We start from the raw sequence: 25,645 nt of genomic DNA, 5'->3' as shown, positions 1-25,645 counted from the left end.
TGAATTATGGAGCAAAAATGGCAACAATTCATACTAAATTGGGAGCTGGGTACAGGTATCTTTTCAGAAATGAAATGGGGAAGTACTCATTTTACAGTGAAAGAATACTCAGGCTGCAGCTATTTTCACATAGAAAAGTGTTGAAGATAGCTCGCAAAAGCTTTCATTTATACAATTGTGTACCTGCAAAGCATATTTACTAGAGGTGAAAATGAGGTGAATATATACACAGAAGTAATTAATAACTGTCAAATTGTCTCCATTGCTCCTAAAAAAAACCCTGCTATCTATTTTCAGTCAATGCTTTTCATGGACAAGCAACCTCTGGCATATATATGTTCCCCCAGCACTCCTTTTATATCCCTAAAGTACCTTTGGAGTGAGCAAAGTCAACGTTTTGTGTCACCTTTTCTTTTTTGGAGGTATTATGAGCAAAAGTAGGTGTTTTAAATCTTTGCAGAAGTTCAAATCCCTTTAAAAATCTACTTACCCATCCCCAAAAACTTTGGTTCAATCTTTCCTATTTGGGGGGAGGTATTAATTGATGCAATGCCTTAAGTCTCTCATCCAAAGTATCTATTCTACTTATTCCCACCAAAAATATTTTAAAATGTCCCAAAGTCAAAAATTTGGCACCTTCTACTCCAATATTGTCACAATGTCACTGTAGAAAAATTAACTCCATAAAAAAAAGTGAGGGTGGCTGAACCTTGGATTAATTTGTTCATTTGTTAATACAACACATACAAAAAAACACATACTGGGGATATCACTGAGAGATTGACTTTACAAAATCATTCTGTGAAGTCATTCTAGTTTTCCTGAATCTCTAAGAGGAAGCCATTAACGCAACCAATGTATTATGAAGCAATGGAAATATTTGTAATATCATTGCTGCTCCTAATTGTTTTGTTTTTGTCTCTTCCAAATAAGCATTCTTTCTATACCAAAACAAAAAACAAAAAAACAAGAACCTAAAGCAAACAGAAAGAAGTCTCAAGAATGCTCAAGAAGTTTTATTCTGGAGGTGAGGCACATGCAGTCTTCAAGCCAACTGAAACTAGAATAGTGTGAACACACACAACAGTCAAGATATTTGTTGGGAACAAGTTTTGGTTCATCTACTCTAACCCTCTCCTATGAAAAGTAAAGTAAGTATCAGATAGGGAGAAGGTGTTTTCAGCTGCCAAGCCTCAAATGAACTTTCCTGGAAGGCTCACCTGGTTGCCAGCTTTCCTTTCCTTTTATTTGCTCCGGCTTTTAAAGTAAATTTAAGTACTATTGATTGCTCTTTTATGAATGGAATCCTGATTGCACAGACATTTTTAACTCTATTCAAATGAACCTGAGCAGAAGCCCTCCCTCAGACCTCCTGGCTTAACGTGGGAAGGAGAAGACAGGGCGGGGTGGAGGGTTGGACATCTTTTACTACTTTAAGCCATTACATGAGAAGTTGAAACTCTATATGAGGCTTCTATTTCACTAGTAATTCTATTTAAAAAATCCACAATACCAACGATGTAGAATATTCCACAAAATTTGTTTGGCAGGGATGATCTAGCAGTATTGATTCCAATGCATTCCATACAGCCACCATTAAAATAAAGCCATACTAAGAAATACCAATGCTCACAGCAAACCACTGTGTCAGAAACAAATAAGTGAATTCTGCATCCTGAATAAGTCATATTAATTAAATATTGTCTGCGTATATTTTGCCTTTTTGGACGTAATTTTTTTTTTCAATTTCCATCATCTACTGTATAGGAAGCCTCTGAAAGAGGTGCACAGTGTGAGAGCTGAGGCTGGTAAAGTAGAAATCAGCAGTTTTAAGACTAGAAAGGACCATCATCAAGACTAGAAAGGCTATAGAAATTAAAATAAATAAAAAATAAAAATAAAATAAAATTATGTAAACACATCTTAACTGCTACCAGTTAAGGCCACCAGGAAACTAGCCAGGTATCTGTTAATTCAGAAGGGTGAAAGAAAAAAGCCAAGAGTTTAAATGATGGACAAAACATGTCTGCCTTTTTTTTTTTTTACTGTCAAGAGCAATTAACTGTTGGTCTGAGGGTTCCTTCTTGTCTGCAATAAAAATTGTGAGCCAAGGAGTGCCTGGAAGTCTTCTGCCAAGTCTGGCCAAGAGCTGAATTTAGGGTTAAGTATCTGAATTTATTGCCTAGCCTGGATGTGAAGTTCGAGACAGAGCACTGAAAATCAACTACTGGGATCTCTGCTTCATCCTTCTCTTCTAGTGCCAAGGGAACTGGAAATGTTTAAAGAGAAGGAATGCAGATGGCCTATTACTAAATTAAGAATGAGATTAGAATAAGATCCCAGCTACTGTATACTAAAAATACACCATTCCAGATTATTGAAGAAGAATAGAAAGGCTCAGTACCTTCACTTCCACCTCAATTCTTCCCCCTTTCTCTCCTACCCTCCTCACCCAGTACTTAGCCTTTACTTTAACCCTGCTCATCCTTCCATGGCAAAATTCTGCACACAAAGCAAGCCAGCAAGATACTGAAATCCATTTCTTGTTTCTGTAGCTGCAGCAATCCTTCCTTCTTTATTAATGAACAAGATTTAAAGCACAGTTGATTTGGGGTTGCCCAAGCATTTGGAGCCGGAGAGCTGCCTCCACCTAGCCAAATTACTGAGATAATCTGTTTAGTTCATCATAACCATAAATGGTTGAAAACCTACTTTAAAGGAGGGGATGAGGGGAAATGAAAATAGCAGATACACTATTTCTACAGAATTTGGACCTTAGTCCAAAAATCAAATTCTGTGCTTGCTTGATGAACTCACATTAATATAAAATTTAAATATACTTGTAAACCATTTATCCTACAGTGTCAGATCAATATATATACATACATACATATATATGTACATTTATATGTGTGTGTGTGTATCTGTATGTGTATGTATAAATATATACACACACACACATGTACATACATATACATTAATAATACAGTGGAGACCTTAATATTAAATAATTAGTTTCAGACCAAAACTACTGTTATATAACTACTACTGTGATATGAAATCCAGTCCCTTTGTTGCGACTATTGGTGGTTAATTGTATTTCTTCCTTCCTATATAATCATTTGATTATTTACTGCATGAAACCTTGTATACTTAATGTTTAAAGAAAATATTTATGCAATTAAAAGAAGAAAATATATTTATTTATACACACACACACACACACACACAGCTTCCATCCCATTTTATCTGCCAAACAATGTTGTGAAGAAGGCAAGGCTAAGGGAAACAGCAATTGACCCAAGATCTTCTCATGAATCTTCTAGGTGTAGTATGGATTTAAAACCTTAGCTCCTCTTATCTCTATTGCAATTGCATTACTTTGGTTATGATGAGTTAAATTAATAATTAGAACTTCAAAGAATTCTAAACAGTTTCAGTTGAATACAAAGATAAATATGGTAGAATTCATACAATCCTGCTAGGTGCATGTCAGTTCAGGGCAAAAGAAGTCTTTACAGAAAGTATAATTAATGCATAATTTAGTTTAAACCTGACATACTATCCACTGTAGCTTATTGGCTCTCTACTCCAACCCAGGCCGTATTTCAGTTACTCAGTCATTTATTTCTAAGAACAGAGACAACAGAGATAATATTTCTCTTAAGGTACTTCATTCTCAGGGGTTTCCCCCCCAGGGCGTGTGTGTGTGTGTGTGTGTGTGTGTGTGTCTATCTCTATGTGCACAATTTTGGTCTGTTGTCATTTGGGAGCTTCCTGTGCAAACAGAACACTGGAATCTGAGATTCAAATGTAGTGCTGGTCTCACCTAGTTGAAGGTGTGATTTGAGATATGTAAAACTCTATCTCTTGCTATCTCTTCATTACTATTAATTACTTTCTCACTATGCTTTCTGAAATTGAAATGGTACAGGACCCTTCCCTCCAGATGTGTGGAGACTACAAGTTCCAGAACACAACAGCAAAATGAGCACACACCATCACATTATCCTCTATGAAAATGGAGGGAGAGTCTTTCTTCAGCCAACCCCAGCTCTTAGGAATTTTATTTCCTTATTAATTTTGTATGCCATCATAATCACATGCTATTAAAGTCAACCAGATAAGACAAACCCTCATCCTTGAACCACATCTCAGTTCATGAGGCAGTGGTAGAAGGTACTATATGATAGGCAAAATTTCATGAGAAGATCAGCAAAGTCAACTGTATTCAGATTCTGAAAACCATTTTCAAAAGGTACTGAGATACTCCCCTCACCTCACGCTGGAACTGATTCAGCTGCTGCTGGAGGTTGGCTTTTTCACTCTTCAGAAGAGAAGTCTCCTTGGAGTCATAAGCTGGGAACATACGTTCTTCTCCAAAATCACTGATCAATGGAAACTAGAGGCCAGAAACAAACAAACAAAAAAGCATATATGAGAATAGGTGTGTGTGTATGTATGTATGTACACACATACACACACACGTTCCACCAATATTTGTGCAAAATGGGAAGCAATAACAAATCTGCATGCAAGATTTAAATATCAGAGGGTAACAATGTTCGCTATTAAAATAAACATACAAAAATGACACTAAGAGTTATCTGGCCTGAACAAAATGGATTTTTAAAAAATCAAATACAGGACAAGATATAAATATGTGCAGTGCTTCTACAGTCTTTCCACAGAATGTCTAACTGGAGCTGGCAGTAATCTGTGGGCCACAATATGAAAGCCATTGGCTTAAGAAGGAGGTTCTCTATTTATTTATTTATTTACTTTCATTTTATTTAAAATCAAAAGCCAAAAAAAAAGGGGGGGGGTTGTTCTGTAACCAAGAAAAACTTCTGAATAGAAGACGTGAGCATGGGCACCAATAAGACTTTTCTCCTAGGAAGAAAATAGAATAGACTGGCTGATACTTAGTCGGCACGTTGGTCCATCTAACAACTACCTACCCTAGCCATGATCAAGTGGTCCATAGGGGGGAAAAAACAGGCAGAGAATGGCTTCCATAAATGAATAAAAGGCTAGAGTAGCCTTCTTCAACTTGGTATCCTCCAGAGGTATTAGGATATAAGTTCCCAAAACCATGCTGGCTAGAAATTTCTGAAAGTTGCAGTCTCAACACAGACTGCTGGAGAAGAGTGGCCTAGAGTAACAGGAACAGATGCATTGAGAAGTAGGAGGGATATCCTCAATCCCAAATTGTGTGGGTTCAATGTTGTGCAGCAACAGTTGATCATATACACCCGTGCCCATGTTTAGAGCAACTTTTTTCCCCCCTGAATTGTCATGTGCTATTTTCTGGCTAGCCTTACTGTGGATAGCTGCCACTCACCTTGATCTCGTACATCTTTAGCTTCCGTTTGAGGTTGGTGTTCTCCCGCTCTAGCCCTGTCAAGCGGTTCTTGATGTCATCATATGCTGTGATGAAAGCAAAGTGAGAGGCAGAACACATCTCACTGGAGAGGTCAGTGTTTGGACTGTCCAGCCACTCATCATCCTGCACCAAGGCATCTTGGGTAAGGATGCTGATGTCATCCTCAAACATGGAGTCCATGGCACAGTCTGGAAGAGGTGAGCATTTAGCAGGAAATATCAATACATGGCCAAATCCAGCTGTGGGAGGTGACAAGAAACAAGAGTAATAAGGGAGATAGCAAAATACTTTTTCCCACTACTGCAATTCTTTTAAGTATTTTTTTATCATTTTGTTATAAGTTGAGCAAAAGATCTATATACTTGTAAATGAATTTTTAATTGTTGAGAGCTACTCTGAGGGACAATATCTGTTTGGAATCCAGGATAAAGGTCTGATAAAGAAAAGACAAGGAAAAAGGCAGCTTAATGATTAGTATTTAATACCAGAAGATGCCTCATAAAAACATCATAGTTTAGTAGCACTTTAAAACTAGCAAAGTATATGTTAATTTTTATCTGCCACAAGATACTGTATTGTAATAAAGAAACATATTACAAAGGCTACCCCTTCAGAAATCATATCAAGATTTTTGCTCAAGCTCTGGTTACTTTTTCTTTCTGATTTATTATAGACACTATCACAAGATTGCCCTGTGCTTCCTTTTGTTAGCACATCATTTCTCTTTTAAAGGCTTAAGCTGCACTAGCTATCATACTCTAGTTAATATTCATGTTTCTAATCCTCCATTTGTAGGTATGCACAAGAGTTGTGGTGGATTGCTCTCCACCATCTGCATCTACCAATTATGCTGTCCCACCCATCACCCACTGCAGCAGTTTGGAAGTCCCTATCATGCTTATTGATGTATGCTTGGAAGACAGAGGAATCCCATGTAAAGTAGAAGTTTAAGCACAAATTGACACAGTAGGACTTAATTGGCATGACCATGTACCCTTCCCACTAGCTTTCAGGGAGCATGGAGTTTGTCAGAAACACCCTGATGAAGATTGCTTAGCGCACCTCTCATTCATGTCCACAGGTCTTGTGCCGGAGAATGTCTGGATCATTGTTCACCATGGATCAAGATCTGACTGTGTACCATTATATACTGCCCTGAATGACATCTGGAATGTAACTCTCTAGGAAGCCACTTTATCCCCATTAGCAGACTCCTCTAAGTCACCCCACAAAAACAAAAGAGAAATCTGCCACTTAAATGCTGAACTGGATTTCTCAGTACTGGTTTTGGAAGGAAGAAGGTGGATCAGTCAAGCCCAACACACAAATGGCCTGCTGAAAGAACTGGATAACTTCAGGCATGGCCACAGAATGTGACAACCCCACACAGAAGGGAATGGGAATGGGAATAGGGAAGGGAAGGGAAACCTCAACAGCAAGATAAAATCTAGTATTAAGGAAATGTGGGTGTCCAAATTGTGTCACAGCAACTTGCATGCCATAGCAGGCTTTTTTTTTTTTTTTTAATGGCTGATGTGGGTGTATTGGGTGCAGAAATGAGACTACAAAAATCATTCATTTTTTTAAAAAGCAGATTTTTTTTTTTGCAGTTTTGAATGGCTCACATACTCACATATAAAAGAACAAAAATAAATAACAGATAGCTACTGGCTCTAGGAAATAAAAGCACAGGAAACTACCTGTACGGGCTCATCAGTCCACTGGCCCATCTACTTCAATATTCCACACCTGGACTAGAGGGAACAGGGTGGATCAGCTCCACTGCAGATCTCCAGATGATCTGCAATGCTCAAAACCCCTCTGATTCCCAGTAGCCTAATGACAGCAACAAAAAGGCATCACTTATCCTAAATTAGGTTGCTGAAATAAAAGTTGGAAAAAAATTAAAGTAGACATTTACTCTGGTCAAGAGGCACTACAGAAGCACTTTTTTGCATCTAAATCCATTTGGTGAATATCTGGTTCTAATTAAAATAAAATACATCATCATCATCGTCATTATTATTACTATTATTTCCTCCCACCTATTTCCAGAACTCTGGAAGGGTATACATATAGATTTCTCCTATTTTATCCAAACAATAATCCTGTGAGGTAGGGTGGCCTAAGGGAGAATGTCTGGTCTACAGTCTTCCTGAAACTCCATGGTTCCAGTTGAACACTTAGAACTATTCACTACTGTCTTGTACCATCTTCATGTATCTATATCACCACGAGAGCTTCATCCAAGGCATGAAAATCAATCTTTCTCTTTCTAGGAACATAACCCTGCACTCAGGACCTAGCAGCAAAGAGTCAAAGACAGTAAGTTACTTTTATTACAGGTACCAAAGGAGTTTTAATAATTGGGGGAGGGGGGGGGAAATCAGCTATTGTAGACTCTAGAAATCAACCTATATTTATATCAGGCAGCCTATGGTACAAATTTTAGAAAGCAGATGCAGATGTGCAATCCCATCCCTGTAGTTGTTCCAAGAACTTTTGTTGCCTGAACAAGAAAACAAGATGGGGCCCCTTCCCATCCTTGTCCCCTCAATAAAAGCCAGCTGGACCTGTGGTTGAATTTCTCTTCAACCCTGCTGATAGGGTGGTATTTCCACCACACCTGCAGATGGCAGGCCACTTGAGGGGCACTGAGGGCTTTTTCTTTCAATATCTTATGGCCATCTCCCAATCTCTGTCCTTTGAAGCAACTGCTTGCTCATTGCTTCGTGAGAGGAAGACAAAAGGGGCCAATGAGGAAGAATAGGTGGCTACTTTTTGTAGCCCTGCTGTTAGAGGTAAATGCATGTTATTATTTGAGTGTCACCCTTATAATGGCTGTGAGCTAATGGCACACATTTGGTTTACTGCTAATAACAGCTTTGGATTGGGGGGGGGGGGTTGCAGGAAAAAAGAAGAAAGGTTCCTTTCAATTACTTCCCAATTTATGATAAAACAAAAGTCCATTTAACTGTATTGTTGTAATAGGTCCTATTATAACAACTCAGCTAAAGGAAAATGCTAAACAATCAGTCCTTCTTTCAATGCCCGGCATCATTTGTTATAAAATTGTAACTTTCCATAGAACCCCTGCAGTATTTCATAGGCATTTACATGTAGATATTTTTATCTATGCATTTATTTTAAATTGACCGACTAATCAATTCATTTTTTTATTAATAATTTTTTAAAATAAAGTGAGTGAACAAGCAAGCAAAAGAAGAAAAAAAGAAAAGAAAAATATTCATTGGCACAGAAATATAACATCTATAAGTGGACAAAGGAATTACCAAGATTGTACAATGAGTGCTCAGTATCTCTGATTATAAATTAACCATAAAAACATTAAATTACATTTAAGTACATTACATTATTTTAACAATGTAAGTAAGAATTTAAATCTCTGAGCTAAGTGCCAAGATCTCCACTATTTATTGTTTAAGAATGCAAAAAAAAAGGAAAAATATTAAAACATTATAAATATTAGCTCCTAACTTCTTTATCATACTCCAACTAATGTACAATATTTATCAACATGGTTGAATAGCCCATGCCTTATATTACTACTTGCTGAGGTTTAGTATGACAACTTTACAAAATTAGGAAGTGAGACCAAGCAACTTGCCCAAACCCTGTCAGCAAACTTAGGGCAAGGGTGTGGGGGGGTGTTAAATATTAATCCCCAGATTTCAGCCCAACTAACTTGTCTAAAGCCTACGATGCACAGAGCATTCTTGCTTGCATCTGCAAAATCTCATAGATGGCAATGGAGGTGGGATGGTGATGCAAGGGAACTAAAAGAGTTAATGCTAAAAATTGGAACTGTCCAAATTAAATCAGCCGGCAATCAACAGCTATCTAGCTTTGCACACCTAACAAGCTGATTTAATATGCTACAGTTTCAAGGTCATTCCAGGTGAGAAGAAAAGCTGTAGCTTCAATAAACAAAATACCAGCTAAAACTTAAATTTTCTAGTACTCACACAAATGTATGCATACAGACACGCACCATTGTTTTGCTGCAAACAAATGTTATTTTCCTTTTTCATTCCATGGTGTTTTTTTTATTGTCCTTTTTAGAGGGGTGTTGTGGTTACTATAGGAATCAGTATTTAAATATATTCAATTAAATAAAAGCCTACACATATCTGCAAGGAACACTTAATTAAGAATTGGGGAGGGGGGGGAATCCTACCATTGTCTAGAGGGTAAAATATATTTTTAAAAAATTGGAAAAAGAACAAAATTTAGCAAGGCAATGGTTCATTTTGAACCTGGAAGAAAGAAAGGACTTATATCCCCACAATGGATGGATACGTGTGTGTGTGTGTGTGTGTGTGTGTGTGTGTGTGTTGCACCTTCCAATATGAATAGCTTTGAACACATTCCTCAGATTAATCTCTGGATCAGAATATACCTAACTCCTCAGATTTCTCACCTCCAACATTTAAACAGAAAAAGTGGCAGCTGTGTTTGAAAATGTGCACGGAGGCAAGCTGCATTTATAAATATATTAAAGCCAAGCAAAGCAAAAGTAATGAAGTAAAAAAATAAAAACACCTACCCCATCTTAAGGTAACATCCTCATTAGGCCAACTCAAGTTTCTAAAATAACATGCAAGCTAAAAACTCTTCACCAGACAAGATGAAAAAAAGTGGGAGAGGAAAGGGAAACAGCTGGTGTTTAAGCCATGATAACACCAGGTTACACACTTAGTTAGAATGTGGGAGTCTGCAGACACGCAAACTGGGCCATAGCTAATGCAAAGACAGTTTCATGTTGTACCAAAGACTCTCCCAATCCTTTGCTAGAAGAAATAAGCAAATAACTGTGAAACCCCCATTTTTGGAGTTATTAATCCAGCTAAAACTTTTTTTCACTGACTCTTTTTACCTACTACAATATCTTAAATTACCTCCAATATTGTTCATACAAAGGCTATCTAGCTGATCTCCCTTTTGTTTTTCATCTGCCAAGATACTTATGAATCTTACTGAAGAAAACTGGTTTACAAAGTTTTGATTTTTTTTTCAAGTTGTGAGCTTAGGCAGATTAATATAGGTATGGACAGAATGGAACTGTGAGACAATGCATGCAAAAATGCTAACGACCAGACCAGATTGACTTGTCAAACCCCAAATGATCAAGTGCATGTATTCTCCCTGCAGAAAGTCTCAGCTTCATCTCCTATTAAAAGAACTGAGTAGCAGTTGATGGGAGAGCACCACCAGTTAGAATACACAAATGTCATGCTAGATGGACCTATAGTATGACCAATAAATTATACACACAGAGGCCACTATTGACAAAAAGAGGGAATTTTGAAAGAAGCACGTCATAAGAAATCTTCTCAAAGTACTATAAACCTCTACCAATTAACCACCTGTCTTCTTTATACACTTCAAATAATTTACTAGATGGTGCATTCAAGTTTATCTTGATATCCTAAATAGAAGAAACTTTGCATAAGTGAATGAATTAAAGGAAAGCCAAGATTTGCAGCCAACATAAAAATCCACATGATGTGATGGAAAAATCCAGATAAAACCCAGGAATGCTTCCAAGGATTGCATACAAAGACCATGCCTTCCTTTTACACATTAAATACTATGTATATGACCAAGAAATCTAACAGATAAATAAATGAAGATAAAGCTAGAACAAGTTTAATAAGAAGATTCATTTATAATGCCCTATAACTTCAAGTACATGGAGGAAGCTCTATGATTCCTCTAACTATAGTGCCTATTTGAGCACTCCTAATTGGAAAAATGTCCCACAGTATTATGTGAAATAATCCAAATTAAAAACAGAACCAGGAGATGCCCTTACATAGCTGCCCCATTCACATCAACAGAGCTTGTACAGGAGGCTGTCCCATCAGATTAGACCCTAGAGGTTAGACTTGCTGCCTGCCTTCTGCTATTCACAAAATCTAGAGTCGGCTTCCTGCAGCAGCTGTTTCATCACTGCCTCACTGGAAGGCCGCTTCTGTGAAAGGGGACTCTGGAGAGGATCACAGTTGCCCAGGATCCTGGTTCAGGCAAAGGAGTTCATAGAAGCCTTGTAGACAAGTTATGAATGGTTGGAGGATAGGACAACCATGTGGATAGCATCAGAGTCGGAGAAAGAGGAGAGCAAGGACTCAAAACAAACACTTATGCTTTTCTCACATCATCTCAGTCCCTCCTTCTACTATTGTCAGGAACCAACATGTGTTATGACTAAGCAACAAGTTCCAACCCAATGAAATAAGTGGCATCAGGTGCTTCTGGGGTTATGGAACAGAAAGAGAGCCACACATATATCACCTCAGGCAAGCAAGAGCAACGCTCAGCTGAGGAAAATATTCTCGGCATCTACTCAGAATCAAGCTCTGAAGAGTGAACCTGATGGACCCAATTCGGAACAGGCTTACAAATTATGTAACAAATGGAGAAGCAGAAGGAAGTTATTGGGGATGATAGCAGGGGACAATCAGACAGGCAACCCATCCTGTCGCTGCATGTTGTAGCATGGGGGAGAGAGCACCCCTGGAATTCAGTGGGGTTGCAGCAGAGCTGCCAACAAGAAGATCAGCGTACATCGATGTACTTATTTAGTATGTTCCTGCTCCACCTTTTATCCATTATGGAACTCAAAGCAACTCATCTGGAGTTCTCACTTAGTTTCTCATCCTGGCTTAAGTAATTAGAAGGGTGGGCAGGGAGTAAATCCAAGATTAAGTGTCAAGATAACAGACGTGTATGAGATCGAATGAAGGTGCAGTCTGCATTAAGAAATGTAGGGAGGCTCACAAAACCCAGGCATACTAGCAAAAGGGGAAGGAGGCAATGAAAAGTTGGGGCAGGGGCAGGGGCAGGGGGAGGGGGAGAAAGCACCAAGCCCAGATGGCATGAATGGAAAGTACAGGAACAGCAGATGGAAAGGGCAGTAAATACAGTGGGGAATGTGGAAGCACAGTTCCTTCCATCAGCATGGTAAGTAATGGGGAAAGTGGCCAGAATATAGTTAGATAATACATTTCATTGATGTCTTAGTTCTGTTTTCCATTAAAAAAACCCTGTATATTTAATGACATTGGGCCCATTTCTTAGATATTCCATCCCACCCTGACTACCCTCCTCCTGTTTTACTTCCAACCTTTCCAACCCTGGGTGCTGCTGAATTAATGAGCTTTCTTAGAATGGAACATAATTTAGTACGAACAATTAGATTGTGGGAGAGGTACACAGATCCTGGGATCAGAAAGGTAAATAAAAGGAAACATCTACAGGGGAAGGGAGGTTATAGATCAGGAAAACAATTAACGGGAAAAGCCCACAGTCTATTGGAGAGCAGGTATGCAATTATAGATCAGGGAGGGAAAAACATAGTATTAATTTAGATTAGGAAGAATGGAGAAGGCAGCAATGGGATCAAGGGGGGGGGGGTGTGGAACACCACATATGCCCTTCTGGGGAAAAAAAGGGATGGAAGGCAGGAGTTATGTTAGGCGAAACAGCCAGACATTAAATGGAAAGCAAAGTTGAAGGGGTAGCAGCAAATTGAGGAGGGGGTGAGAACTGATCTAGCCAGAGGGACCACCTCTAGGGATAGTCAGCTAGATGAGGAGGGCTTCAGCCTTCTAGCTTTCGGGGAGGGAGAAACGGGAGGGGGGGAGCTGATCCTAAAAGAAAGAAACCCAGGGAAGGGAATAATGGGGTTCAATATTCTAGCTGGCGTGGGGAGGAGGAATGACACACATAACTATGAGGAACAGCCTGCCTCTCTTCTAAAGAACCGCGCATCATCCCCCCACCTTTCCCCGGCGACTCGAGGCGCTGGGCCGAGGCTACGGGGCGCAGAGTTTGCTCCCCGGCGATGTCCCCCAGCCCCGCGGGGGGAGTCATGTCATGCGGGTGGACCGTCCCTCTCCCGGGAGAGCCGCGGCATCATCCCAGCAGCGACCCGAGCAAGCGCATTCCCGGGGAGGCACCACCGCTCTGCCCCTCAGAAGCTCCCCTGCTCCGTTACGAAACCCCCTCCCCGTTCGCCCGCTGATCCCGATTAGGAGATGGGGGCTGGACTTACATCACTTCCCAGCTTGCTTGACAAAGAAAATCCATCGTTAGCAGCTGTAGACTATGGAAGTGGATGCTTTGGGGAGGTGCTTGCTGGAGATGTGCGCGGGGGGAGGGGGGTCCTCCGGTGCTTTTCCTCCTCTTTTGCTGTTGCTTCCTCGGGCTCTTATCCCTCCTCGATTTCCAGCGGCCCTCTGCTTTTCCCCTCCCCCAGTCTCACACCACAAAGTGTGCCACCGTCAGACTGGCAGCACCATAATGCGTCCCACGTGGTGGCTTCACCTTTTGTGGCCTAAGGCAGCTCTGCCACACCTCCCCGTGGCCAAAAATAAAGGGGAGGGGGCGATCTCACTATTGCCAGAGGGGGAAAAATGAGTTAAAATGGTCCCCTTCCGCCTCCGCCTTTGCTGGGTAGCCTGGAATAGCTTCTCCTCTCGCTCGCTTTTCCAGCTCCTGTTTCCTGCTCCCGATTACATACACACGCGCGCGCGTACACACACACACACACACGCAGGAAACAGTCACTGAACAAGAGGTGTCTACTTTTTTTTTTTAAAGTGAACCTGCAAAAACAGTAATTTTCCTTCCCCCACGCTTAAAATAAAACAGATCGCAGCATAAACCAGATAACACTAACAAATCTTCCCAAAAAGGTTGCCTCAAGAGTTAATTAGTGTTTGCTTCTGGTCAAGGTAAAAATTCAAGTGGTTTTTTTTTTCCTCAGATAGTTCTTAAAAACCACACATAAGCATGCTGATCTAGCCTCCGTGGTTATTCATGTCTTCTTTCAAGCAAACTATTACTTTGGCAGGGTCTGTTAGCACTCAAAGACCAATTTATTATCTCACAGGCTCTTGTGGATCCCAGTCCACTTTCTGATGCTCCACATACCCAGAGTAGTGTTTTGGCTTGAAAACTTCTCCACAGCCTTACCTCCACTCTCAGTGCTGGATATTGTTGGATATACATTGTTTATCAGGGCAGAAAAACAGAATGCAGAAGCCGTGAGTTGATTAGGGTGATTTGAATTCATCAGCAAGACTTCAGATGCAAAAGAATCCCTGGGAGTCATACCTGAAGACATCAGGAAAGGGTTTATTAAATGAAAACAGCCTACATCCCAAAGCCAGTTGCCTCATTTTAAATGCCTGCAAAGTGGGTAACTCTTAGTTTTCATTACCATGTTTAAAACTGACACATACAACCTTTAAATTAGAGAAAATGTTCATGGAAAATGTCTCCAAATTATGTCACAAACAATTATTGAACACTTTATTGGATATAACTTAGCATGAAGATCCTTAAAGCTCAATGTATATCTCTTTAAAAGTGTATGGTTATTTTGCAAACCATAAATGCATTTCTTTGTTTAGTCTTCTGAAACTGTGTACAAAATCATCTATGCGCTACAAAATTATCTACATGGCCACAACAATTAAAACTGCATTATATTCAATATGTGGCTGATTCATTATAAAGACAGAAGTATTTATGATATGCATCATACAGAATATATATATTACATGTACTCATGACGATCTGTTTAAATAGTGTTTTTCTCATCTTTACATTCTACTATATTTCTCAAACAGCAAAAGGGTTGTTTTGTAAAATACCCACATCAAGCCTGGATAATCACCATCCAGGAATGCTGCAATGTAGTGTTTCCTTTATTCACATGGGAATATTTGAGGCACCTTTTTCTGCTCTGGCTCTATGATTTAATTCCTGTATTAACTTTCACAGTGTAAAGCAGGGATTTTTCCTGCAAACACATATAAGATGGTGGAAGCACAACATAACCACAATAGAGTCTTTGGTGTTCCTGGTGTCCCATTTTGCCCAGTGCACAGTTGTGGAGCCAGCCTGTGTCAAATCTGAGCCTCGTGTAACTCATAATCTTTCTTTCTAATCTATCTTGCATATTATTAAATTATCAGCATGGCTGGATGAAGAATTCTGGGAGTTTAAGTCCACACATCTTAAAGTTGCCAAGTTTGAGAAACACTGATATTTCACAGGCTTGTTGTTAGGATAAAACGTGTGACAGTGGGAAGAACTTTGTATGCCACTTTGAGCCATTTGGTAAAGCATAACAAAATAAGAAATTAAAAAATAATGTCTGGGTTCACATAACCACACCATGATTTTTAAACTATGGTATATTGAATAGTTCATAACCAGCTGGATTCCCACAACATGGTAAACAAAGAACCAAATTATCTTAGGGCATCAAACCCAGTCCTTATTTAGTGAGGCTGGGAATAATCACACGATGATTTCTTGAAGGGCTGCTGCCTATTATGTAGGCTGCTGCCTATTATTGTGGATTGGGTCAGATGGACCACTGTCTTGAGACAGTATAAGGCAGTTTCAGGAAATCAGTCTAGGAAAGGAAAGGAAAGGAAAGATTTTTATTTAATTTTTCTAACTCACAGGGTAACTGCAGTCCATCTGTCCAGTCTTTAACCAGTGCTCATGTGCTGGACATTAAGCATGACTCTCCATCTTCTACTCAGGCTTGTTCCCTTGAATGACTGTCACTATCTAATTCTCCCTTAAGTATAATCTCCTGGAACACTGCAGGATGGCGTGCCAAGCAATCCAGCCCAGGCTTTGTAGAATTTATAAATCAATTTTCAATAATATTTCTATAAGAGACATGAGATACTGAGCCCTTGAGACTCAGATTTCTATCTTACCTTTCCTAAGCTGGTGCTAGATGTGAGACTTCAGCTCTCATAATCCCTAGTCAACGAGGCCAGAGACCATGTTGGCTAGGAATTAGGGGAGGTGAAACTGCAACATCGGTGGTGTTGCCAGACAGGCCTCAGATCAAAATCCTGAGCTCAAGATTATCCCCCATATGACCAGAGAAAAACAGCAGGAATACACCTGGACAGCAGCACCTGGAGTAGCTAAGAGACACACATACACACACACGCGTGCACACACACACACAGAGGCTTCCTTTGCTTTATGGGTTTTTTAATTTATTTAATTGATTTGTATGGCTGCTCATCTCAAATACATGACTCTGGGCACCTCACAATAATCAAATAAGGATAAAAAATGTATACATATACAAACACAACACAACACACAGCAGCGGAGAAAAATCACAAGCAGCCATTAGCACAACTAGGAAACGGGCTCTGCCACATACCTGGGGCCCCAGGCTTGAGCACAGAACCTGGTCTTCAAGGCCAGGCCAGCAGGGTTGGGCCAATCTGATCTCTGGAAGAAAAATGTTCCAGAGGGTGGAAGTCATGGCAGAAGGGCTCTCCTGGGTCCCACCAGCTGGCACTCCTTAGCTGATGGTATCCAGAGCATGTCCCTCCTGCCTGATCTGCTCTATATTTGAGGTTGAGTGTTTCACACATCCTTCTAAAGTGCCCGCTGTGTGTGCACCGGCATCAGAGCAAATACACCAGCTCTTTACTCTGACAAACTCCACTCGTGATGAGATTGTGGTATTAAATGACCAATGCCCAGGTGTTTCGAAAGCAGTAACACAATTTTTATTCATAGCCTGAGCTTATAGAAACTGTTTGGTCCCTTCTGTGAAAGATTAACTTTATAGGGTTTCTTCTTCTTATATACATCTGCACTATATATAGCCATTTATACATGTACTAATGGTGTGCTGGATTTTTTAAAATTCTGTGACTTGGTCTTGGGCTGTCAAGAAATAAAAAATATGTGGAAGACAGGGTACATTTAATTACAGGAAGAAAATGTCTTTTTGTCTGTGTTAAACATGAAATCAGTTTCTCACCCCATTTTGGAAGTGGGCCTCTCAGGTGGTGTCCCTTCCACAGGCTCTGGTTCTTCTGGAGTAGAGGATGAGAGGTACCCTTGCACTGTTTCCTTCCCCATAAGGCAGGTCACGTAGACACTTTTCATATTGTTATCTTCTCCTAAGAAGCCAAGAAGCCACAGTTCCTCCTCTATTATCCAGTGTAGTCTTTACGGGCCTTTATCAGATTCTTTTTCAGCCTTATTATCTATCCAGATCTCAGCAAAATTTTTAACCATTGGAGTTTTTCAGTGCCTTCTTTATTTCTAGCTTGTCAGAACCACTTTGGTATTAGCCAGATTGTGTGGCTCCTTATACCTAGCAGGCCACATAAAAACCTGTCCCTCAGAATAAATTAAAATAAAAGAAAGTGAAATGCCATTAATAAAGCTTCATGTTAAATATTAACAATAATTCACAACTCAAATGCCCAATGGGTTAATTAATTATTAGAATATTGATTTTCAAAGTAATTGAAATACATTCAAGATCCTCTCTTTTAGAAATACAGTATACATACAGTACCACTTTGGGAATAATATTTAAAATATACATTACCATTTTTCTAATAAAATATATATTGAAAACAAGCACAGTAGAACCATAATTTAAAAGATTCAAGGCAGCATTAAAAGATACTCAATTGCCAGTCCTAGTACTGTAAATATGTTTTTGCTAAGCACCAAATAATTTTCATAGGACTGGATAAATGGAGTTTCAGAACTGGTATGTCATGCAGAAGCAGAATTCCCCCTTTTTTCCTCTAATATCAAAAGCACAACCCTGAACCACAATCAGCTGAATTAATCCAGTTGTCTGAGTTCACGCTGCATACTGATCCTTGTAATTGCACTGGTTGAGCCACAAACTAGCCAACCACAGTGGTGAAGTTAGTTTAGCATGCTGTGGAAATCCAGAAAAATATCAGGAATGTCAGTGTCAGAAGATAGCATTGAAATTTGTTCCAGCCTCCAATAGAAATCCCAAGTGGTTGCAGCAGAGAAGGAAGCAGGCCAGCAGTACGACTCACTCCATCAGCTCAAGGAAGATGCCAGATTCATTGGGATCACGTCTTCATTTTCTTTAGCAGCCATTCCATCAGCTCAACTGAAGGACATTTGGCTGCTCCCTTTCATAGACCATCTGCCTTTTAAGATGATAGTTTTATGTAGTTTTATGACAGGAGGGAGTCCTGGGATCTGCTTGTAATGCTAGACAGTTTAGGGCAGTGTTTCTCAACCTTAGGAACTTTAAGATGTGTGGACTTCAACTCCCAGAATTCCCCAGCCAGCATGGGTTGAGAAACCCTGGTTTAGGGGTATACGTGCACGTATACACATACCTAGCTGCAACCGCGAACACATACACAGGCACACATAAAGCACATTCTCTCCTCCCCCAACAATTTAAGTGTAGCTGAGATTGCACAACCCCAAAATGTTAAAGCTCCCTCGATGCATGTCCCCTCCTCAGTTACCCAGATTGCTTCTCCTGCTCATGTTCTGGAAGTTTCTCTTTCTGACCATAAAATGCACTTAAGGCAGAAGTCAGGACATCAGATCATCTTTTTACAGAGAGGGCTTAATGGTCATTGGCAGGAAGAGGTGAATTTCCTGAATGGCCCAGAAAGCATATTGTCCACTTAGTACAAAGGACAAAGCATTTAAAGCTCCAGGAATTGCTCTGAGGGAACACTCTGGGATTAACCCTTCCAAGAGCAAGCTCTTTCAAGAAATCCTTGGTGATGGCTGTACCATCAGTTAGTGGGGGTGAGCCAAGTGGAGAGTGGTTGGCTGGGTTTCATGACCCACAGGGGGACACACCAAGAACTTTTGGGGGGGGGGAGCCCAGGCATGCAGCCCCAAGACACCAATTACATACCGTTGCTTGCAGAAGAGATATCCAGCTCTGATGTTCTTTGTCTTCCTCATGCCTAATCGGTCACAAACCTTCTGGTACTTTGCTTTTTAATCTTTTGTAGGCGTTTCATCTTTATTTTATAAATGGCAGTATTCAAATAGCTGATAACAGTCCTCTCTAAATTTTATCACAGGAAGTCATCAGTGAAGAACTGAGCATATTCTATGTAGGCAATATATACAAACGCATGTGCACATAGAGGCTCAAATGGACATAACTTTAGAACTTTCATCCTAATATTCACATTTCATGATCTCAAAACCCAAAGACTTTTTCACAGTTGAAGAGGCAGTTAATTCAGAAACCTGCAGTAAATATATTGTGACCTTAATGCAGTAAATTTCACTTACCAAAAACCAGATCTTAACACCAGATCTATTTTTCAACATCAGAAATTAGCCTTAAAACAACATGCAAATAAAGAAGGCAGGAATGCTTTTGAGTATATCCTCCCACCAAGCAACTGCGACTTTTTGGGTTTTGCAAGTAGACTGGGTTTCGAGACCAAATAATTTACTATTTTCAGATTAGAATTACACCTTTCACATTGAAGGACACACTGTTTAGTCATGACAACTGGATCTATTCAACAGAACTGCACTAAAGAAAGCGGATAGGATCAAAGAAGCAAGGAAGATCTGAAAAACATCACAGAATTGCAGCAAAACATTTTATACACATCCATCATTGTGCTTAGAATAACTGCAAAATACTTGTTGATAACACACAGCCACAATAAATTTATGTTGCATAGCTGCATAGAGTTAACAGTGTATTAAAAATGTATTTGATTTATGAACTATCTCTTAGTAATGTTTATAACAAGCCTGTTTAAAAAAAAAACTAATATCTTCATACAGAAAACAAAATGCAATTGGAAGAGAAAATAACTTCTCTAAAACTAACCAATGAATTCATGACTCAGCCGACTAAGCTTAGCTCAGCACATAGTTCATATTCTTAACTACTGTTTTACAACTTTTGCAGGTGTAGATTAAGAGTTCTACAACACAGAAAGGTCAGATGATGTAAAGGCAGATACTGAGGAGCAATTTATTTACCCTTGAGCCAAAAGGCAACATAAATTATACCAGCATCTTACCACTAATCCTCTGTAATCAGAATGCATTGGAGATTACTTATACAAAAGGGTTGTATATAACAAATCATTAGAAGTGGTTCATGCTAGGAAGCCAAACTTTGTGCTACAGGAACAACCAGAAACAAAAGATTAACAACCTTGACTTGCAAAGAAAATTGATTTCTAATTTGCAAAATAGCAATCAATTGGAAACCAAGAATGAGCAACACACACACACACTTGGTTCACAAGTCACATAAACCATATTTTGATAAACATTAATAACCAAGTTCACCCATAAAGCTAACCAGTGAGTATGATTTACAAGCCAAACTGAGCTCATACAATGTGCTATGTCAAAACCAAACCAGCCACACCACTGTATGCTTATTGTAATGTATGAGCCCAAGCACATTGCCTAAGATCCTATCTCTAGCCTGCATCTTCCTAGTCCCACATTAGATGAGAAAGCACAATGTAAAGGTTAAAAGATAGAAGTTCTAAAGGAGGAAGGCTTTTTAGAGCAAAACAAATCACTAACGATTTGAAACCTGGCATGCTAGCTATGATGAAGTTTGGATTTGCAGAAAATCTGGATCTTTTTGCCTTTTGTCAAAGGGAAGCAGGTGTCTACAGTTCAGGGGTAACCAGTTAGCGATCACCAAAAAAAAAGAAAAGAAAAAGGATGCAGATATGTCCTCTGTTTGCATGTATTGATTTGTATATGTATCTGCAAGTTTAGCCTGTAATTTAAACATAAAGATGTTCTGTATTGGCTCAGCGTTATGCAGTAAGTACTGTACTCGGTTAGACGAAATGCAAACTCAGAAAGCAAATGTCAACATAGTGGGAGGGAAAGCCTGTTGTGATTCTGGTAACCTCTGTACTCGTTGCACAGCCTACTGTCCAAGAACCCCTTCAAGGTCCCTGAAGCTCCATCTTTAGAAGCTGTTTCCAACCAAACCTGGATGGGGCATTTCTTCAGACAACAGATGCCTTCAAACGGAGAACTGCTCTTCTCTAAATATTCATAGGACCCACTGCATTTGCATTTTATATATATATATATATATATATATATATATATATATATAAAAAAAATGCAAATGCAGTGGGTCCTATGAATATTTAGAGAAGAGCAGTTCTCCGTTCTCTGTATATATATATATTTCCTTTTTTTCTCATGTTAAATAACAGAGAGAAGTGGGGATTTTTTAAAAAAAAATCCAGATTGTAGAATTAAACTCCCTTGCTCACAGAGAGGACTTACAGAGGTTGGGAGGAGCAAGAAGACAAAAAGTTAGGCGTTATTTTCACAATGTCCTTTTCTTTCCTTGTTTGCTGTAGAATATTTTGAAGTACAAATTCAGATCTGCCATTAGCTCTGGGGCCAAAAGTGAATGGAGAGAGGCAGGATGGAAGGATTGCTGGATGGAGAATGAAATATACATATTCAAGCTCCCTTTCCTACCATTTCTCCCTCCTGCCTAGCTTTATTAAGTGAGAGTAGACAAGTGACTCAGAAGCAAAACAACATTTCAAGTTAGAAAGAAATGAACAGCCACTTATCATGAAATTAGAAATGGACACGGTTAGAGATGTGTCAGTTTCTAACTGAAATAACAGAGCAGTGTCTAACACACTGTTTCTCAACCTTGGCAGCTTGAAGATGCGTGGACTTCAACTCCCAGAATTCCCCAGCCAGCCATGCTGGCTGGGGAATTCTGGGAGTTGAAGTCCACGCATCTTCAAGTTACCAATGTTGAGAAGCATTGCTCTAAATACTTATTTGCCTTGCTGCCTAATGGAAGCCATTCTTGCTTGAATGTGGTTAAATGTTTGTTATGAATGTATGCTGTTAGTTTTGTTGTTGGTTTCAATTACTGAGCTAAGCCTCGGACCACCATACGTTTGGAGGTGTCATAAACAGTTTTAGCTCCACATCTACTTTTCCTTATCCTTCAGCAGAAGACAGGAAGCTCAGACAGATAATATGGCCATGTCCATTTTTTTCTGGGCTTTAAATCTAACAGAGTTAAGGAAATTAAGGTTAAGGATAGAGAATATCCTAGTGCCTTGCACAAGCTGAGACTGAGTTCACACAATGCATTAAGCAGGAAGCACATCCTATTAGAGCTTAGCATAATATAGGAATCCAGTCTCACACCTCTTGTTCCCCTGACCTAGGAAGAACAGGTTTTTTTGTTCTGTTTTTGGGTCTCCATCCCATGATTAGTTAGTATTTTGAAGGTAATTTGGGATATGGTGATATCATTGTATGGATATTCAAGGATTTCAAGGGGAGAAATGGGTATATCTGCACTGCAGAGACAGGATAGTATTCAACCACAGTGCAAACATGCCCTTACAAACCTGTTTATCTATCCTCCTCCTCATTTTCAGCCCATGAGTGAGACTAAATAGTCCTTAGTCTTTCTGATGTTTTTGTGATTAAGCTGGCACAATCCATGTCAGTAAAATCTGGATTTTGTTTCTGCCAATGGTGCAGTCAGATGACCTCCTGAAGTTGGGACAGCCTGATACCTTTCAGCATGTTCTGGTTAGCATCTCCTCTCTTGGAGTTCTGGGTACTTTCCTCTTCTGCCACTTTTTTTTCTCTCTCCAGCATGGTACAGCTGTCAGCTGCTGTTCTTTGAATGGATACCAACAGCTCACCAGTGCTCTAAAATCTGAGTATTGAGAAAGCTAGTTCTCCTGCTTTACAATACTACTCTCCCAGCTTGTGTTGATGGAAGGCTTAATGCTCTTTCAAAACTCGAGTTTTAAATTAGAAAAAATTATGTCATTGAAAATTGGCTATTTTACCTCTGCATTTTGCTAGTATGATTTGGAGGTCCTCTGAAGGCTACAAAATAAGAGTGGGGGAGGCTCCCTATTATGTATCCCTTTCTGCTGTAGGCTGTTCTGTAGAGCTTTAAAAAGTTCTGCATATAATCATGTCATTACTATTAACTGGACATCATCCAGATGTGCAGACCAACTCCCAGAATTATCACCAATGGCCATGTTGATTAGGGAATTCTGAGAATGTAAGATCTGAAGAGGATCCTGGTTGGAGAAAGCTGAGCTTGGAATCAGTGGGTAGGACCAAGATGAAACTTAGTAGAGCAAGTTGTAGAATCTCAATTTGATTGGCTTTTAGACCCAATACTGCTTCAGACTGTAAAAAATACTGGTTAGTTGTCCATCTTTATGGATAGTGGCCTGCTATTAATTCAAAATGAGGCATTCTAACACAAAACAAACATATGTAGAGAGCCAGAGTTTTATTTTTGTCAGGCCTCAAATTAGCAATGGAAGTCAGGCTGATGAAGGTTTTTTAAGAGTTTGAGCAATGTGCTATTTTATTATTTTGACTAAACAGTCACATTAAAGCTTTGGCAATTGCCCAAAGCATGAAAATGATGGCTTGGATGACCTGTGGACTGAACTGGATATGGCTGCCTCTAACAATGCACTCTGGAGTGCCAAACGTGCATGCATATTTAGATATATTAAATATTTTGGCTGGGTTCATGTATCATTCTAAACTTCTTTGGCTGAGTATGACATGTGAACCCAGCCATCATTGTAAGTAATGATTTATGGTTTAATGTCATGAACAATTCAGGCTATGGCTCCAACAAAACTACCCATCATTTAGCATGCTGTGTGATGTTAGCCATATGGCGATGATTCATGTTGCACTCCTGGCTAGAAATTGCCAAAACTCTAGTTGGAAATAATGGTGGATACTTTCTACTACAGGTAGTCCCCGGGTTAAGAACGCCTGGTTTAAGGACAAAACATACTTAAAAACAGAGCCTATTGTAGCAAAATTTGAGTTAAACACACAATAATTCAAGTTAAATACACAATGGTTCGAGTTTATTACCCAATACTACTTACACAGTATTATACAATAATACTGTTCTGGCATACATACAAATTCAACTTAAAGTGCAGACCTTTTTAATGGAATTCGTTCTTAAACTGGGGGACTACCTGTATAGAGTTCAAGACCCAAGAAAGATTCTTATAGAGCAATTTTAATTTCAAACTGGGTCCAGATTTAATCATAGCTCAAGCACATTTCCTGAAAATATTGCTTTTAGTGGGCTTACTCACAAGAATGTTAAGCCTGAGTAATTAAATGAGTCACTTCACTTGAAAGGAACAATGGAAATATTTTAAATATATTCATGGGGTAAGCCTTAACAAATAGAAATTCTTTTGTAATCTCAATTTCAAAAAAAGTGGTATTTAAATACCTTACCTCACCACCTTACCAGGTTAAAGCAGGCCTTCCCAATCTGGTCATGTATATTGCCCATACAATACTTAAAATGCTCACATTAACTACTTGCTCTATACCAGTGTTTCTCAACCTTAGCAACTTTAAGGCGTGTGAACTTCAACTCTCAGAATTCCCCAGCCAGCATGGTCAGCTGGGGAATTCTGGTAGTTGAATTCCACATCTTAAAGTTGTCAAGGTTGAGTAACACTGCTTTATACTAATTCCTGCAGTCATATTGGTGCCAGGTCTCTGCAAATTCCCAAAGGGCTCTTATTTTAACAAAAGGTGAACAAGCCACTCTTTCAAAGCTGCTTCATAAAGCAACATGCCTCCCTCCCACTTCTAAAACTGAAACAATTGTTTTGATCTGCTCACTCCTGAGGCCTTCTTCAGCAGTTCCAAGAAGTGTAAGAAGCTTCTTCAGATGGCACTGAAAGCCAGAAAAAGTGATGCAAAGCAAATGAACCATTACTGTGTCTGTGGCACAAAACCTGTAATCAAAGCAATTTGTGGCAACCTCATCATAGTATCTATATGCATTCATATAACCTTTACACAGCAAATTCTACACTGTGGAACTGATCATTCAATCTAGTTTGGGAGTAAACTATTGAACACCAATTTCGGATTTTCAAAAACAACATTGAAGAAAGTTGATCCATGCAGTACTATATCGTTGAAGTGCTATGATGGTACAACAGATTGTACAATTTGGCAAATAGGATGGATTTTTTCCTTAATGCTCCTTTACAGTTTGAAAATTTATCAGTATAAACAAGGAAGCTTTCTCCCCAGTTAGTTTAAAAATGTACAGGATTTTTTTAACATAAGGAACAAATTAGTAATTGAGCAGTCCATTCTATAAAATTAATTCTATTTGTAAGCGGATTAGCAGAAAAAAAGGAAGTTGAAGTTGAGGTTGCAACTAGGCATTCTGAAGGACCCTGGTGTGGCGCAGTGGTTTGGTGAAGATCCTCAAGATTAGTCATGGGAAGATGTAGATGCTACCCCTAAAGATTATCCCAAGACAATCTGCAAACCAATTCAGAAAACTGGATCCAGAACAGTCATGTTGAGACAAAATACTCACTGCAC

General features: G+C 39.4%; 1 protein-coding gene across 3 annotated transcripts in view; it reads right to left on the bottom strand.

The window, feature by feature from the left end:
- The window catches only part of TBKBP1 (TBK1 binding protein 1), a 79,931-nt gene extending 66,003 nt beyond the window's left edge, over positions 1-13,928 (bottom strand). The window contains exons 1-3 of one of the 3 annotated variants that reach the window (XM_007425984.3): positions 13,464-13,928; positions 5,345-5,625; positions 4,280-4,402 (exon numbers count right to left, since the gene is read on the bottom strand). In XM_007425984.3, coding sequence (XP_007426046.1) covers positions 4,280-4,402; positions 5,345-5,566 — 345 coding nt within the window. In that variant the 5' untranslated portion in view covers positions 5,567-5,625; positions 13,464-13,928. Of the gene's footprint in view, positions 1-4,279; positions 4,403-5,344; positions 5,626-13,191; positions 13,380-13,463 lie in introns of those variants that run through there. The other 2 variants (XM_088143468.1, XM_025165281.2) reach the window with 2 other exon arrangements.
- Positions 13,929-25,645: the final 11,717 nt, after the last annotated feature.

Source organism: Python bivittatus, unplaced genomic scaffold, assembly GCF_059951505.1.
Source record: "Python bivittatus isolate LINGU-HERP-01145 unplaced genomic scaffold, Pbiv_v1 ctg000410_np1212, whole genome shotgun sequence".
NCBI lineage: Eukaryota > Metazoa > Chordata > Lepidosauria > Squamata > Pythonidae > Python > Python bivittatus.
The sequence above is the reverse complement of the archived record's forward strand: the minus strand, read 5'-3'. Positions and strand labels throughout refer to the sequence as shown.